General features: G+C 59.3%; 2 protein-coding genes and 1 pseudogene across 3 annotated transcripts; all 3 read right to left on the bottom strand.

Moving 5' to 3' along the window:
- Positions 1 to 686: 686 nt before the first annotated feature.
- LMJF_34_3952 lies at positions 687 to 1562 on the bottom strand (annotated as a pseudogene). Its single transcript has one exon. A coding segment is annotated over exon 1 (876 nt).
- A 2584-nt stretch (positions 1563 to 4146) lies between these two features.
- On the bottom strand, positions 4147 to 4959 carry LMJF_34_3950 (conserved hypothetical protein; the record flags this gene model as incomplete). The annotated part of the gene is made up of 1 exon (XM_001686449.1): positions 4147 to 4959. One exon carries the CDS (start codon positions 4957 to 4959, stop codon positions 4147 to 4149), a length of 813 nt encoding a protein of 270 aa, XP_001686501.1.
- A 4320-nt stretch (positions 4960 to 9279) lies between these two features.
- TOR3 (phosphatidylinositol 3-kinase-like protein) lies at positions 9280 to 17166 on the bottom strand (the record flags this gene model as incomplete). The annotated part of the gene is made up of 1 exon (XM_001686448.1): positions 9280 to 17166. One exon carries the CDS (start codon positions 17164 to 17166, stop codon positions 9280 to 9282), a length of 7887 nt encoding a protein of 2628 aa, XP_001686500.1.
- Positions 17167 to 17546: the final 380 nt, after the last annotated feature.

The following is a 17546-nucleotide window of genomic DNA, read 5'->3' as shown; positions in this document are numbered from 1 at the left end:
CACGAGCCGAAAGCAGAAGACACAGCCACGTCCTGTCTCGACCTACGTCCGCTTTCGTTCAGCACTCGCACAAGCAAAACAACGACACACACACAAAAAAAAAAAGATCCACCATAGGCAAAGAGAAACCTGTTTCTTGTTCGTTTGCAACGTGCCCATTCGCCGCCATGCAGCATGCGTTTCACCCCACTCCACTCCACTCCACTCCACCCCACTCCACCACCACCCCCTGCCCTGTCACAGGGGCACGTCGAGTGGTGCGAAGCAGCGGTACACATGTGCAGCGCAGCAACGTCCACTAATTGGCCTGAGCGCGGCCCCTGCCTCGTACTCTGCCTACCACGGCTGCCTCACAGCCGCTCCTGCTATGCCGGTCGGCATGTGGGGCACCCCCTCGGGGTCGTTGGGGCCTGCCCCGCCAGTAGGCGGTGTGAGGGTCGTGGGGGGGGGGATACGCTGGAGTCACGACGATCCGTTGCTCATCATATGAATGGCGCAGGCGTGCTCACTGTCGCAGGGCGCTCCCACGCAGCGCCATCCCTCCGACCTCACTGCCGACATGAGTGGCGCTGCATTGCCCTGACCTCCCCACGTCGCAGGCACGTGACCCTGTCAGCACCAGAAGTGGCTCAGCGTTTGGCAGGGATCGCTGGGCTGCCTGGGGCTCTTGCCCTCGCCTCCCCCCCCCCACGCACACACAGAGAGAGTGAGCCCACGTGGACCCTGATGCAATACGGAGGCGTTCCCTCTAGGGAGGTCAAGAGGTAGGTCGAGGAATGTAACGAAGCAAAATTAGTACGAGAACTTCTGTAGAGCATCAACACGCAGATACGCAGACGGCGTTCGAAGTCATTGATCATCCATCGGCTGCGTCGTCGCCTTCACAACAGCCAAAGACGGAGGCGAACGGGACCACCTAGTTGTGCTTGAAGAACTTCCATCCCACCCAGCTGCCCTAAGTGCAGACGAAAAAAAAAGTGCGGCGAGATGGCCGTCCAGAGAACAAGGTGCCAGCGTGAGCTCAGGATAGGCGAAGCGTGGTGGTATTTTATCGTCTCCTCTTCCAAGCAAGCGCACGCGTTGTAGGCAGCCCACCCCATGAAGATCAGCGACAGCACCAGCGTGGTGTAGCCCACGAACGGCAGCGGCTTAGCGAGGTCGGGGGGGGGGGCGGAATGGCGTTCCCCTCCTCGACGCATTTTCGCCCATATGGTGAGGTGAACATCGTACAACGGGAACTCCACTTTCGAGGCAGCATACATGCGCTGCAACCGTTCACGTTTTCAGTCGAAGAAAACCGACCAGCAGCAGAAGAGAGAGAGAGAGAGATAACGCTTCATGCGGTGCACCTTTCGCGTATTTTTTTTTGTCGTTGGTTGGTTTTCTTCAAGCGGAAAGAGTGTGAGTGTGACCCGGCGGCGATTGCACACACACACTTCTTCACCTGCCTCGATGCGGTGCTTGTCCTTGACGGCGTGAGGCACAATGGCAGTCGAGTGGCTGCAGAGACTCCAGCAAGGATATGGTGGCCGAAGGGGCGGAGGATGCGGCTCTCTGTGTGTAGTTGGGGGAGGGGGATAGCGGGAGAGAAAAGACGAAGGCAAACAAGCAAACCGAAAAAGAAAGGTTAGGGAAAAGCAAACAACGCGCGAATGAGCCAACAACACAACAACACAGCGACGGCCAGAAAGGTCGATCAGCGGAGCTGCTGTCAGAGGCACCGAGGAGGCGAAAGGGGGGGGGGACACTCTTCACGGAAACTGTAGAAGCCGGTGAGTTGATGGAGTGAAACACCAGCGTCGAGAAATATAGCGAAATATATAGATATGTATGTGTGCGTGTTCTGTCTGTATGCGCACCTGTGCTTAACACAGCCCACAGAGGAAAGGGTGAGAACAGGGGATGCAAAACAAAATACCGAAAAAAGAGGAGCCCCCTCAATCTGGCCCGCTTGAACAGTGTGAGCGGCTCCTTCCTTCTTGTTTTACTGTGTGCACGCTGCCATCAATCTGTGTGAGGATTAGCTCACCGAACACAGGGCGCACCGTGTGCACGGAGAGAGAGAAAGAGTAGCTCGGAGTGGCGAAAGCAGTTCTGGGATTTTCTTGGAGGATGGGGAGGAGTGCAGGCTGCGCGAATCCTTTCCGCTACGGGAGGGAAGGAGAGGAGAGCCCGGCGAGGATGAAGCAGATAATCGTAACAAACACCCAAGCAAACGCAACAAGAAAAAAAACCTGGGGACCAGAGATAGCCAGCGATGGGGAGCTGGAGGAGATCGCGCCGTGCGCTGAACAATGTATCTGCTCGAATAGTAATCGGCGTCGCCGCCAACGGCACCCACACGCACAGGTTTCAGTCTATCCATTTGCAGGCACAAAACAGCAACGAAAAGAGAAGAGAGCGACAGCAACGACGGTATAGCCAGATTTTTTTTTAGCGATAAAACATTGCTTCAGCGTCGTGGTCAACGAGAACAGTGAAGGGATGAGATTTAGATAGAGAGAGCAGTGCTCTTTGTTTGTGGCTCGAGTGCACTGTGACGAGAAGAATGACGAGAGGGTCTGTGAAACATGAATAAAGGCTGGTGAAGTGAGGCTCGCAGGAGTGGGTGACGAAAGTCGTGAGGGAGAAAACGGCGCAGGCCGAGGTGAACGTTAGCCCTAACCGTTGCGTCTTGGATGAGTTCGCGCTATCGCAGCAGCGTAGGGAAAGAAGCGGACACGGTAAGCGGCAGATCAAACGAGCGAGCGAGCGTGCGTGCGTGGGGACTGTTGCACAGAGGAGGTGGATGAGGGAGGCATCCAGCACGACAGTTGCCCATCCGCATGAGTGGGTTCGGTGTACCGCTCAGCTGAGAAGCTAAGAGGATGCAAGGGAGTCGTCGCTATCGCTAGTGTCCTCACAAGGCTTGCGCCACCCGGTCGTGGTACGCAGACTCTTACCACGGGGATGGGAGATGCCGCCTACTGCAGTTCTCCTTCCATCGCTTGTCTTGGACATCGGTGGCCTCCTCTTCTTTGTTGACCGACAGGCCCGTAATGCGTACGCTGTGTCGACAGCGCATAATAAGCAACGGAGAAGACAGAAAGTTAAGAGTTAGCAGCAAGTCAGTTGGGCTGCTGCTTGGGTATCTAAGCGGTCAACTCAACCGCGAGAGAAGTGCAGTTATTGATCATCGCGATGAAGGTGCCTCCTCAGCGCCTCACGCGGAACAGGAAAACAACACACACACGCAAAAACAAAAAGAAACGGCACGGCACAGTAGCACACAAGAGACAGAGAGTACGGTGCCACAGGTGCATCACCCGCGCACAGGCGCCCATGTGAATCAAAACACGCACCCACACACATGCGCATACACACACAAACACACCTCTGGGCAAGCACACATCCTAGCCATGTAAGAGGTATCAACGAGTGACCGCCGCGCGACGCCCTTCGTTGCATGCAGACGCATGCCTACATCAACAAACCCGCAAAGGAAGAGGGGGACATCAGACAAGTAAACGCGAAACAACAAAAAATTAAAAATAAAATACGATGACGAGTAGAAGAAAGAGATGCCGAGATGGAGGGAGAATAGGACAACGTGAGCGAAACCGAAACAGCAACCACCCATCAATTCGCAGGAAACAACTCACAACCCAAAATAATAATGCGACTCACTGAACGGCAAACATCTATGATAGACAAAACGGAACGTCATGAAGACGCGATGTCCATGGACAGTGGATCGAGGCAAGGTGCGCAACACACAGCGCACATTATAAAATTAAAACAGCTGCTGTGTGCGTCTGTGCAGGGGGGGAGAGGAAGGAGGCGTCAGTATTCTCGTGGGGGTATCCTCTCTGGGTCCACAGAGAGGACCGCGTAGTGGCTGCTCTAAGTTGAGAGCAGAAAAAGATGATGAGACGTACGCGGACTGGAGAACGACACGGCAGCCTCATGCTGCGATGTCGACGCGCCCAGCCGACTCACACCTACCGCCTCCGAGAAGCGGAAATGAGAAGCGAGAGTGGCACCCCACCACCACCACCACCCAGCTGCCCACCACTGCTCGATGTATAGGTGTCCGCGTCAACGCGAGATTGGGAGTGGAAGCACATCCCCGATGACTTCTGACGAAGCGGGTGGCACGTGATGCAGCTAGGAAGAGCGCGGCGGACGCGACAGCTTACTGTATCGTGGTGTGTAGGCACCTGGGCCGGGCGTCTGGCTAGAGCTGCCCAATGCACTCAGCGATGCCGTCGAGTTTGCGTGGCTGCGGTTCATAAACTGGTTCACGGCAACGTCCGCACTAAGGAAGTACTTTCCTTGGTGGCCAAGCAAAGGACGGAAGCGACGCTCTCGTCCAAAGGTGCACGTGTGCGGGTTGTCTTCCAGTAAAAAAGATCCCATGAGTAGCGTGCTGTCGTGCTGGGCTGCCGTGCGCAGCGCGTTCTTGACGGCAAGGTGTGGTGTTGTCTTCAACAGACATCGCCGCTCCTTTTCGGATGGAATGGGCTTCATGTTGGCAAGCACAAGTGAGTCTCGATAGACACTTTTAGAATGGCGTTCATGCGCTGCGTGCAATCCGGAGCAGGCGGTGAGCGACTCCATCTCGCTGCGGGGGTGTGCGAAGGTAAGACCGGAAGTTGATTGCGACCTCGCTACCCGCGCATGCGTCGACACGCTGCCCGAAACGCATCCCGTTCGCTGTCCCTCCGCCTGCTCGTGCCTTCCCTCGAGCAGCTCCTTCCGTTGCGCTTCCAGCCGCTCACGACGATGCTTCAGTTCCTCCAACTCTCGGTGAATTGTGTCTAGGTGGGGCTGAAGTTCGCTCTTTGGATGTGTCGAAGTGCATCTCGTGGCGAGGCCACCCGCACCGTGTGCAAGTCGAGGTGGCTGAGAGTCACGCGAAGTGTCAGGCGAGGGCACTTCCCACACACCGTCGCTACGTCCAACCTGAGCCGCAGACATCAAAAGAAGAGAGCCGAGCGCGAAGACACACAGAAAGCACAAAGGAAGATGGTGCGAGGACTTGGGAGAAGGGGGCGAGGGGCAGCGGCCGAGGAGCAGAGGTGAGCTGGGAGGGGGGAGGGGGGTACCCCGCGAGGCCAGTGCTGAATGACGTCTATGTCTGGCTGTAGCTCAGGTGCGCAGCAAGTCGTAGCTGCACGTCTCTATCGTAATCGATGCTGAGCTGGTTGCTGTAGCGGTGAAGGTGGTCACGTAGTGACTGGGAGAAGGCGCGGTCCGTTGCCCACACCCGTCTACGAACACCATAGGAAACATCTAGCGCACGAGACGATGGAGGGGTGCAAAGAAGTGAGGGCCGGAGTGTGTCGAGCGAGGGGAGAGGGGAAAGGAAAAATAGAAATAACAGCGGAAAACCACCACGATCACTCGATTCGTGAATGACTCTCGAGCCGACATCGGCCAACAGCAGCGGTCACCGACTCCGTGCGGGTGTCGGAAAGGTCGGCAGGTGACGGGGTGTGTCTACCACACCTCCCCTCCGCACCAACGGTCCGCACAGGCAAGACTCTGCGAGCCTGACCGCGGAGACTTGCGCTGGGAGTGCTCCAAACGAGTGGCACGTTGACGACACACCGAGTGCTGATTCACCGCCAGTGATACCACAAGAAGTGTGCCTTCCTTATCGGGACTCGACGGACGCCCCCGCTTCGGTTTTGTATCTTCGTTATAATATCCTCGTATAGCTGTGCACAGGTCTCATCGCGGTGTCTCCCGCAACCCGCTTTGGCCACATCACTACCCTGCGCGAGAAGAGGTAGCGGGGAAGTCGGGACACCACCGTGGGCCGTTCCATCAGAAAAGCGAAAGAGGAACAAAACCAATTACCAGGGTCATCGGAGAGAGGACAACCACATCGGCATGGCCTGAGTACAGAAAGGACCGAGACGGAGTCAGCGACTCTAAACTCCCTCCTCCCTCCTTCCAAACAAGCACACACAAACCATTGCGCCGTTGGAAACAAAAAAAAAACATGAAAACGACGGCCTCGTAGCCCAGTGGCAAACAAACGGCAGTGGAGGAAGAGACGAGGCCCCTGGATTTCCCGCCCCTCCCCCTCCGGTCCGTCAAGGGAACGAGTGGTTGGAGAGGAACAACGTAACCACGAGCACAAGAGACAACACCCCTTTGCTTCACACATCGCCGAATACGGTGTGTGTGAATTCTGCCGGTACTCGTGCTATGCCGTCCCCACCGCCATCTTGCGTTTTATCAGACGCGCCGCACACGGACATGGACACGCCCCCTGCACGGCTACGCAACCGCGACCACACATAGAGGCGTCGTCGCAGCCAACCGCAATTTTCTCAATGCACGAAAAAAAACAATGCAGGCTGACTGGCACGACGCAACTGTGCACCAGAGCTTTCAGAGTGTACCAGCTCACCCATGTGCTCAACGGCAGCTCACGGGAAGCCCTCGTCACCTCCACAAACACCAGCTTCTTCACTAATACGTGACGCTCGCGCAGAACCGGCGCTGTCCAACGAGGGAACTGACACCACCGGGATCACAGCCTCTTTGCCGCTGCGCATACCCTTCATCACTGCGCACCAGTTGCATGATGCGATGTCCATGCAGTCTGCCTATACCTGAGAGAACTACGCGTTTCGCCACGTCGCCATTGCTGCCCACCAAGAGGACGTGTGGATGGGACCCACGGCTGCAGGAAGGAAACGAGCTCCTGCACCGTCATCGCAACGGCGCCATCGCCTCAGATGAGAACCACTCGGCGCCGCGGCTCCGACACGTGCCCCTCGAACGCGGCGGGTAGCGCGTAGCCGGCCGAGCCTCACATGCGCATACACAAGACCGCCCTTCGGCAACACCAATCCGGCTCTGGCGCAGCTGCGCACACCCTGATCCACCACAACGATGCCGCTCTCCGTCAAGCCGATTCGCACCTTATCCCAGAGGTACCTCTGCGAGAATGTGTCGCCCTCCCCTGCACGAAACGCTGGCGGGTTTTCCCAACGTTTTTGCCGTCGAGTGAGTGCAGCGTCTCTTCGCGATTGCACGCACCGCCGCCACCGCACATCTCAGGCAAAGCGGGGAGAACTCCGTCCCTCCTCTCCTCCTCCTCCCCCCTCTCCACGGTGCGCACAAAGGGCTGAATGTCGGCACCATATCGATTGCTCATTTTTGCGCGAGACGACCCCAGGAGCCGCAGATAGGGAACGCTGCGCAAAACGCACGCCAACCTCTGCCTCCTCCACCGCCTAGCAAACGAGCATGAGCGGTCCCCCTGTCCCCGTACTTCCAGATGCATTGGCGGGACTGCTCACAACGCACGCCCTTCCCCAGCCCTCTGTACGCCAAGTGGGTTACAGGCTTCCTCAACGAGGGCCTGCATCGCCTTACTGCACTCAACGATCACACAGGCAGCCCACATGCACCACCGTCATCTTCGCATCCTTCATATCCTCCACGACAGCCTTGAGGGCGCCCCCAGCACCTCCGTAGGCGCCATCGTAGCATCCATGGGCCGCAAGAGGTGGCACGGCTTCCGATTTAGTAGCATCACATCGACAACGCCGTCGATCGCTGGCGGTGCCGTTCGACAGGCTTGAATGAAACGCGCAAGCCACGCCAACTCGGAACGCGCGCGAAAAAAAGGGCTTGCAGGCATCATCTCTCAGTGTTCCGTCCACAATGACGAGCATTCTCTCCACTTTTTTTTCGCTGGTCCGCCAACCTTGCGGAGCGCCAGACAGTTTTCAGCGCACAAGTCGGCCACCCTGTTCAGCCCGTTCGCGCACCCGACCCGCGCCAGAGCCTTATGCGCCGCCAACGTCGTCCCGGAAGCGCTGGCTCCAGTCTCCAGGTACGCCGAGCAGGTGGCTTTGCACTCGCTGTGCACCGGGAGGCCCTGGCATCTGGCACCAAATGCATTTGTGATCTGACGGCACCAGTGTGCGCGCGGGAGGTGGAGGGGGGGGGGTTAAGGAATGCTGGAAGAGGCACGGCTGCGGAGGGGCCACCGAGGAGGGGAGAAATCGCCCGATGCAGACGCAGGGGTCGCTGTCCGCAACTGGGAAGGTGCGGTGCGGCGGTAGGAAGCGGGGGACGCGCACGCAAGACAAAAAGGAGGGGCGACCGTGACACTGCTTGTGTGGTTGTCTTCTCGGGGAGTTCAGCTGCTGCCCATGGACGCGCTATCGGCGCGGGGCGGGAGGGGCGGGGGTACCGCACTGTGTTGCTGGTCTCATGTGCGTGTACGTCTTTTGTTTTTTTTTCGTTTGTGCGCAGAAGGAAATGTTTTCGCGTCTCTTGAAAAGAGAACAGAGCACCAGCGGCACCGATGAGCCGCGACGATAGGGGCGAGGAGAGGGCGAGGGAAGGAGAAAGTTAAACGTGTCGGACGCAGGGATGCAGGGATGCATTGCGCAAAGCAAGTGCCGGGTGCGGCGCGTCAAGGGACGAGGGACAAGGCAGCGCATCAAGACCGCCGGAGAAGGGCCTCGACATACGAGGGTGCGCGTGTAGGGCGCATCATGGCGTAGACAAAGAAAGCTCGCTAATGGGGCAGTGAGTGAGTAGGACAGGTTCGCGGAAATGTCGCGGCGCTGCGTCTGCACCGTCTCCGTTGCTATCCCATCCGAGTATGCACATCCCTAAAAGGGAACACTCCAGAAGGCGCGTCCCCGACCAGCACGCGTGTGGTTCGCATGTTAGGCACGTGACGAGCTGCTTGATTCGACCCGGAACATCCGCATCTCGGGAAGGGCAAGCACGATGCGCCGCAGCGCTGCGACGCACAGTCAAGACGCTGCAAACATGCGCCGGCGTCCAAGGCGGCAGTGACTTCGTGTCTCGTTTCTGAGGCGTCGATTTGCTACTAGAGTACACCGGAAAAGGTTCGCACACAGACGAAGCGAGCGGGTGCGAGAGAGGGGCAGAGAAGAGATGTCATGCGCCCGGTACGCGCCCCCGAGCTGGGCAACGCCTTCGCCCGTGAAACGGCTGCCGTCGCAGCATAAAGCGGCAGGGAAAACAGCAAAGGAAGAAGGCTGAAAACGACACGAAGAAAAAAATCGAGAACTGCGATGAATTCAGAAGCCGCAGCTGCACAGCACCACGAAGGCCGCAGGGGGACGGGTGCAGCGAAAATGAAGACGCCCACCACCCTGAGGGACGCCTAAGCTGCAGCCTGTAAGCTGCAGTCATGAGTACAGTGCGCCTCTGCGTGTTCACCTTCGCTGCATGTCAAGCGGGTGCCGCGGCTGATCCACGATTGCTGTGCGTGCTGGGCTTGACGATCCTCTACCAGAAAGGTGCCCAGCCGGTGAGAAACGCGTCTGACAGGTTGTCGAGGCTTGTCGCCTCTTGAATGAGGCGGTCGACCTGGTGCGGCACGTCGAGGCTCTCCGCACCCCCGTTCAGCACACGGAGGGAGAGGTAGGTGGTGAGGAGCGGCGCTGCGAACGAGTCCTTGGGCGAGTCGGTGAAGCCGGCGAGACTGTTCGAGCCCCACGATGACCCCTGCGGCTGGGAGCCACCAGCCTCCAGACGGCGCGAGGAGCGCATCATAGAGAAGGAGCTGTTTATCACACCAAAATCTTGGCCGGTGAGCTTCGCCTGCACCCGTGCTAGGGCCAAGTCTCCTTGCTGGTTGCGCGTCTCCTCCCCATTCTCGAACATCTGGCTCTCCCCTGGCAAGGCGGAGTGCGGCACCGGCTTCGAAACGGACTTGGACAGCTGCATCGCAACCGGTTTGGCCTCCGCCTGCGCTGCGTTGTCGATCCCCAAGCAGGCCGCCGCAGCCGTCTCGCCTGCGAGAGCAGCGGTGCCGCCGTTGTTGCTCTCCTGCTGCGCCGACTTGGACCCCGACTTCTCTGTAACATCGTTTACTGTGTTGAGTCGCCAGTTGATGATGGGGTCGTAGATGAAGGCCTCGAGAATAGACAGCAGATTCTCGCTGTGGCGGTGAAGGTTTTTCATGGCCAGCTCGCACGTCATGCGGTAAAGACCATCTACGCCGGTGATGCCGAGAGCGCACACCAGCAGACGTGTCAGGCGGAACGGAACGGCCTCGGCGTAGAGAGCGCGATGCATGGCCACCTCGAAGCAGTCGCCAAAGTCGATGTGGACCACCGTCCCATTGCCCTGCAGCATCAGGTTGTTGAGATGGCGGTCACCGAGGCCGAGCACGTAGCCGACCATAGACATGGCCGCCAGCGTCTGGCCGTAGGTCTGGCGGTAGCTCAGCCACTGCTCACACGTGTCATTGTGGTCCCAGAAGATGTGGCGCAGCTCGTTCTTTGGCGTGTTCTCCATCGCGTAGTTCAGCAGCGCCTTTCGCTGCTGCTTCGGTAGCCGGTGGTAGTCTTCGATCGTGTCCAGCCCACCTTTCTTCATGATGAGGTTGACCTCCTCGTACACGGACACCTCGTGTGCCTGCCTGTACGTCTCCAGCATCTTGTAGATCGTCTCTGTGTTCTCCACCCACCCGACGACGCCGACGTTGTCGGTGAGCGGTATCACAGCGTACTGCGGGATGCTCAGCCCAATCGCGCTCGCCGCGTTATCGGACTGGAAGATGGTATCGATGAGCCGAATGAACTGCATGACGCGCTCATCCTGCCGCATATCCTCGTGGCCCTTGAGTAAGAAGCGGTACTTTTTGCCATCAGACGCGTCGAGGCCGATGCGGCGCGGCTTCTGCTTGGACGGCATCACGTATACCCGGCTGTGGAACTTGCGGATTGTGATGAGGGGTTTGTCATGCTCAAAGGTGCCGGGCACTGCCACAATACTGTCTTGAATGCCATCCAGCGTCGGAGACACGTCGCTCATGTACAGCCGACGCTCTAGTACGCCGCGGCGCAGCTGCGCGTACACCTGCCGCAAGAACCCCCACGCCTCGTCCGTCTTTGCCTCCTCCAGCGCCACCTTGGCACGGCGCAGCGTTTGCCCGAAGTTGCACCTGAAGCTGAGCTCGTTCGGGGTGGAGGCGCGGTCGAGCTCCGCGTACAGAGGCTGCAACATGGAGAAGATAGCGGCCGTGTTGTTTGGCTTGTAGGCCGCCTGCTGAATCGCCGCGTGCCACTTCTCTGTCCACAAAATGGCGATGCGCACCATTTCGTTGCTCACCAAGGACGCCTCCTTGACAATGCGGTCGTTCTCTGGGATGTCGCGCATGCCCATGATTACGCGCTCTGCCATGTGCCGCCGCACCGCGTCTGGCGACTTCTCGGCCACCGTGAGAGGATAGATGAGGGCGTGGGAGTACTGTGACCCTACGCGAATGAGCAAGTCGGTCAGGATGGCTCGGGCGTAGCGGGCCTCTATGCCGATGCGGGCAATGAGCTGCGGCACCACGTTCAGCCATACGTGGTCCGCCACCACCTGCACGCCGTGATGCACTGCCTCATTGATCTCTCGTATGCCGCTGTTGGCGAACCAGACGGAGAGAATGCGTAGTACATCCTGCATCACGAGGCTGCCCGGTACGTCGTTGCAGAGCTGAATGGATTTGAAAAGGGAGTTGATGCAGCAGATCAGGTGATTGTTCTGCACCTCGCCCTGCGTGCTCGGGTCTCGGGCGAGATCGCAGTGCAGGATGCCGAGCGAATGGAAGGCGGCGGCGCTGTTGGGGCCCAGCTCCGTGGCGCACATGAGCTCTTTGATGGCCTCCTCGCCGCACTCAGGGAAGAGATACATGGTCCACTCGCCCAGCAGCAGCCAGCACTGCCCCCACATCTCGGCTCGCGGGTCTTCGGGGTCGACCTCGACGGCGGACAGGATGTTTTTCAGCTCCACGTACGCTCCGTGCTTGTCCTTGGCGAGGTACACATACTTGATGTAGGTGTGGATCAGCTCCGGGTCGCACTCGCATAGGACCTCGAGAGAGGCGTTCTCACGCAGCAGTCGTTGCAAGAGGTGCTCCGCGTGGGAGAACCACTGCGACTTGCACAGGCATCGGATGACATACACGTACGAGTGCAGGTCGTCCTCTGGCTCAAGCACAAGGGAGTTGATGGAGAGCACCGTCATGAGGTCGTCAGGCCGGGAGGACATCTGTACGAGCCGGCGATGCCACACACGCTTCAGCAGCGCCTGCCGCTCCTCGCAAGCCGTGGTGAATGAGACGAGCTCCTCGAAATGGCGCAAGTGCTGCAGACGCGTCATGCCCTCGTACGCGCGGTTGTAGTTCTCGTTCAGCGAGTCGGCGAAAGACTCGAGCATCGACTCGCGCACCTTGTCCGTGTACCGCAAGAGCTCGTCGTGGCACTCAGCCCGAAACAGCGCGGCGCAGCGCTCCACGACGCCGAAGCAACTCTGCATGCGCTTGTCTAACGCCAGCGCATCAAAGGTGTCCCACGCCCCAAGGCAGAAGGCTGCTTTGGCTCGGAACGGCGCCACCTCGCGCTGCGCGTCGGCCGGCAGCTGTTCCCAGTACTGCTCGGCGAGCTCCTGCACGCGGCTCGAGTGCCCCAACGCCTGCTCACACCGCAGCACGCCCACAAGCGACGCCACCTCGAGGCAACGGGTGCCGAAGCTGTCCATGCGCGCCTCGTATCGCCGCAGCGCCTCGCTCCACCAGTTCAGCTGCTCCAACGATGCAATCTCCTCGAAGCCGAACTGCTCCGGTGCAAAGATTTCATCGGAAAATTTGCGCGTGAGTGTCTTCAGCAGCCCGTTGGCTGTCATAGTCATGTTCAAGTGCCGGTAGTACTGAATTAGATCCTCGGCAATCGTCATGACGCGGCGCATCTGGCTGTCCTTGCGGTCCGCGATTTTGCAGATCTTGCTGGAGAGACTCTCGAAGAGCACCTCGTTGAAGTAGATGGCCTTGATGTGCATCTCCCCACTGAAGGCGACCGACGCCAGAACCTCCAAGTTCATGAGCGGCTTCGGCTTCGATTTCGTCTTCTCTTCCACCTCGTACGACAGTAAAAGCTCAATGTGCGTCAGTCCCTCAATGAGGCCCCGAATATCGCTGACCGCACGCACCGGGATATCGTTGATAGCGAGCAGCTGCGCCCCGATCGGAACACCGGCGCGGGCGCCGACGCCGTTGGGAGCGAGCTTCGTCACAATAACACCTCGTTCCGGGTCCTGGTCGTAGTTGATGCCGAATTTCTGACTGGTCGACTCACGATCCACGCTGACCACACTTTCTCGCATCGCCTTGACAAGCTTCACGCGGTCGTCATCGCGCTCGCTCTCCATGAACTCGGCAAAGCAGAAGAGCCCCTGCTTCACGTCGGCAGGTGCCGCAGCAAGCGCGCGGTCAAAAATGTCCATGAGCTGCGCCCGCAGCGGCGTCTCGAGGTGCCCGCACACGGCCGCCACAGCGAAGGGAAAAAGATCCTTGGCCAGCTCCGTGTTGCGGTCCGCGACGGCGCAGGTGTCCCGCAGCACGGCGTACGGGGAATTGCGCAGAAGCGTCACCGTAGCGTTGTGCAGCCACAACACCCAGGACTGCTCTCGCTTCTTCGTCTTCGCCACCGGCAAGTTCGCCAGTGCCTTGATGACCTCCGCCCCGACCGGGCGTGATCTCTCCTCTGTCTGCTCCACGCGCAGAATGCCCAAATTGCGGCGCATGGCAGACTTGTTGTCGGTGGCCTTGCGGCTGAAAAGGTTGCAGCACGCCGCCGTGTCCGTGCCGGGGTGAAAGCGGAAGTCGATCATGGTCTGGCCGTGGTGATGGCGGACGTCGAGCACGTCGATGAGAACGTTCTCCGAGCGCGGCGTGCTACGCATCTCGTGCTCAAACTCGGCCTGTGACAGACGCGGCAGGTGTGACACCAGCGTAATGGGGCGGTCCGGGTTGAGACCTGTGCCGCTAGACGTCGTCATGTGTGTCTTTGCACCACCGGCAGCGCTCTGCACAAGGTTCACGAAGTACTGCGGCGGGAAGCCGTTGCGCACCGCCACGCGCTCGATGGGCATGATAAATCGCTTCGCCGGCATCTTCACCGTGTCCACCAGCGTTGCAAGGGTGTTTAGGCCGACATCCATCTCTTCATTGCTGTCGGATAGCTCAATGTACCACATGATGGTGTGCACAATCTGCGCACAGCAGTGCTTCACAAGGGTCAGCTGCTTCGCCATGACAAAGTTCAAGAAGTCAAAGCAGGCGTCGTTGATGTCTTTCGATTTGGAGAGCTTGCCGCCAGGAGATGCTTTCGCCGGCTCGATGCACTGCAGCACGTGGGGCAGGATCATCTGGAGCTCCTTCTCGTGCATTACTGCAATGAAGGACTCGAGGGACTTGACAACGCGGTGCACCAGGTCAAGGTCGTTCTTGTTCTGCGAGAGCCGCTGGTGAATAAACTCGATGGCCCACCGGTTGTCCCGCATCTCCTGCGCCGGGATGCCCTTTGCCAGGCTGTCGAGCAGCTGCACAACGTACGCGCTGAAAGGCTTCTGGCTCGCCTGCGGACGAAGACAGAAGGCTTGCACAGACCGGAGTAGCTCGTAGCCGACGGATGGTGCTACGGTCCCCTTAAACTGACAAAGCAGAATGGCGAGGTCGTTCATCAGGCCCAGCACAGTCTCGTACAGAAACGCACGCTCCGGGTCGCGCAGCCACGTCTGCAGCTGCGGAAGTAGCTGGGTGAGCAGGTTGAGCTCGACTTTGCCCTCCACATCGTGCAGCATCGTCCGCACCGCTACCAGCGTGTCCACCTGCTGCTTCGGATCCAACGCAAGCTGCAGCGAGCGAACGAGGTAGTACAGCACGACGGAGGGGTAGCGCTCCGGCATATCCGTGGAAATGCGCAGCCGCGGCTTGCAGTGAGCCAGCGCCGGCGTCACCACCACCTCCTCCTCCTCCATCTCGTCCGACTCCACCATGCGGAAGACGTGGCGCATCTTCACCGGGGTCACAGCCCCGATGGAGCTGAGCACCTTCATGGCAGCGATCGTCACAGACTCCTCCTCTTCCGTCTCGCGGCGGATGATGCGGGCGGCCGCTCGGTACACCTCACTCAGCCCTGAAATGTCCGTCTTGGTGATGTGACTGATGAAGGCCGTCAGCGTCTCCAACGCCTCGCGGCGGCGTGTGCACGAGTCGCCGCCGTTGACGATGAGGAGGAGCGGCCGCAAAAACGAGTGGAAGTCGGAGTGGTGTTGCGAGGCTGTGCGCTCCAGGATGGAGCGAATGAGCTGCAGCAAAGCGATGGAGAGCGATCGAGAGATGAAGGGCTGCGCCTCCAGCCGCCGCAGCACAATCGCTTCGACAGTGCTCCCCTCAATGAGGAGGGCATCGTGGTCCACACACATCTTCAGCAGGCCGGCCTTGCACACCGCAAAGGAAACGGACGCGTCCATGGTGGCGACGTCGTGCAGCATGTACTCCTGCGCACGCTGCAGCTGCGGTTGCACAACCGTCGGGTGATATGGGAGCAGCTGGCACAGCAGCGTCAGTGCCTGGTCCCGTGTTGCCTTGTCGTTGTCGTTGCGTGCCATAAAGATGGCATCCAGGTTGTCGCAAAGACACAGGTACGGGAAGAAAGGCACGGTAAGGTGCTGCAGAGCCCAGAGCCGAATCCCCGGGTCGCGATCCGCCACGGCGACGTCGAGCACACGCTCCACCGCGTTCCTGACTTCTTCATCGAGCCACTGCATGCGTTGCGCGCTGCCCTCTTGCGTGGCGTTTCGAAACTTGTTGCGCTCCATGATAATCTCGCACAGCTCCAGCGCTGTGGAGACAGCGACGCGCCGCACACCTCGGTCGTCGTGCGAGAGAATCTCCAGCACCTCGTGCAGCTGCTCCGTCCGCTGTAACGTTGTGAGCAGCGGCAGTGAGTGCAGTATCACGGGAACCGGTTGGTTGGCGCCTACGTTGATGCGAAGCTGTGCGACCCTTGGGTCGTCCAAACGAATTCGCGGCCCAGCGAAGCGCAGCAGCGCGTTCACCTTGCCAAAGTTCAGTAGCTCCTGCTTGGTGTCGAGGTAGCCTTCTAAGAGGGAATAGATCGACTTCACCTCGAGATCGCTGTAGCGTTCCCGAATGAGCTCCAGCAACTCATAGATGATCGGCACGTGGGGCAGCCGCTGGATGCACGCACACAGCGCGTTCACCACGGCGCCCCCCAAGTGAAGCTCCCTCTCCAACACCTCCATCTCCTTTAAAAGCTCGAGCCCCTCCGTCACCACCTCCACAGCGTCGTCCGAGGAGATGAACTCCAGCGAACGCGTCCGCAGCGCCTCGTAGCAGGCCTTCTCCTCTTGGCAAATAAAAACGGCCACTTTATTGATGGCAGCGACGGCGGCGACGCGAGTGGCGACGGCGTAGACGGACCAGTCCGTGTCGCAGAGAAAGCACACCAGCTGTGGCAAATCCCACGGAGCCGAAACAAACGCTGGCGTCACGGCAACGTGAATGAGAGCGGAGAGAACGCCGACCAGCTGCGACTCATCCGCCGCGGCGCGCATGTAGCGAAAGACGAGGTCAGCCACGTCCTTCGCCACTGCCGGTGTCACCTCGTAGCAGTTCTCCACGAGAGCGGAGGTAAGGCGGATGAGCGCCGTGCGGTGCCACAGGTTGCGAGTTTCCATCGCATCCTTCAGTGTCACCAGTGGCGCACACGATGATGTAAGAAGCTCCAGCAGTGTCGGGTTTCGCTTAATGATGAAGGTTGTCGTCGAAACGATTTTGGCAAGCACCTCACACGCGACGGTGCGGCGGTGCACGTCAGCCGCGAAGAGGTCTCTGAGGAGCGGCTCCACGTGATCTGCTAAAAGATCTGTCGTCGTGCGAATGTTGTCCTCGAGTACCTCGCCGATGCACTGGATTACTTTCAGGCAGTCCTCCGGTGTGGTGCACTTGAATGCGCGACTCAGCAGTAGTACGAAGCAGCGATTCCTCTTCTCGTGCTGATCCTTCCACTTCACGTCAAAGACGACGCGGAACGAGCTACATCCTTTGTCCACGGAGGTGCAGAAGGTGCCGTCGATGAGGACAATGATGCGCTCGTGCAGCGATTCGTTCGCGCCAAGCTCGTTTTCGTGAAGGAAAAGGGTGTCTGTCAAGGCGCTGAGGCACTCCCCAGCGCGCTGCTGTCGGTCATTCGGCGTGCTATTGAGATTCGAAAAGATGGAGCTGAGCTGCTGACCCAACGCGGCGGTGCTATCGCTGCTGAAGAGCTTGGTGACGGAGATGCCACCCACGTCGTTTGGGGCCAGCGACTCTGCCATTGTGCGCCGCTACAGTGCGTGCGCGGACGCCGACGAACCGCTGGTGCACGTGCGTGGGAGACGTGGACTAAACCGCGCGGGGTGCCTACCCAGCAACCGTTCGGTAAGAGGGAGAGAGTTACACGCGTCACCTCGTTAGATTTAGAGCCTATAAGCGGGAATCGCGCGCGAATGCGACGAGAGCGGATGCAACCACCACACTGTCACAACTCGCCACAACGCTGCTCGTTCGACCGCAGGCTGAAACAAACAAACAAAAAAAGACGGTGAGAGCGAGGGCTTGAGGGTCCTCGCGCGTACACCTGCCACTTGGTCAAGGCTCGGGAGCGGCTCTTTCACGGGCTGCCTTCAACAGGCCGACGCTGCCGCGATACAGCAGA

The sequence above is a fragment of the Leishmania major genome, chromosome 34, assembly GCF_000002725.2.
Source record: "Leishmania major strain Friedlin complete genome, chromosome 34".
NCBI lineage: Eukaryota > Euglenozoa > Kinetoplastea > Trypanosomatida > Trypanosomatidae > Leishmania > Leishmania major.
This window is presented reverse-complemented; position numbering and strand designations above follow the sequence as displayed.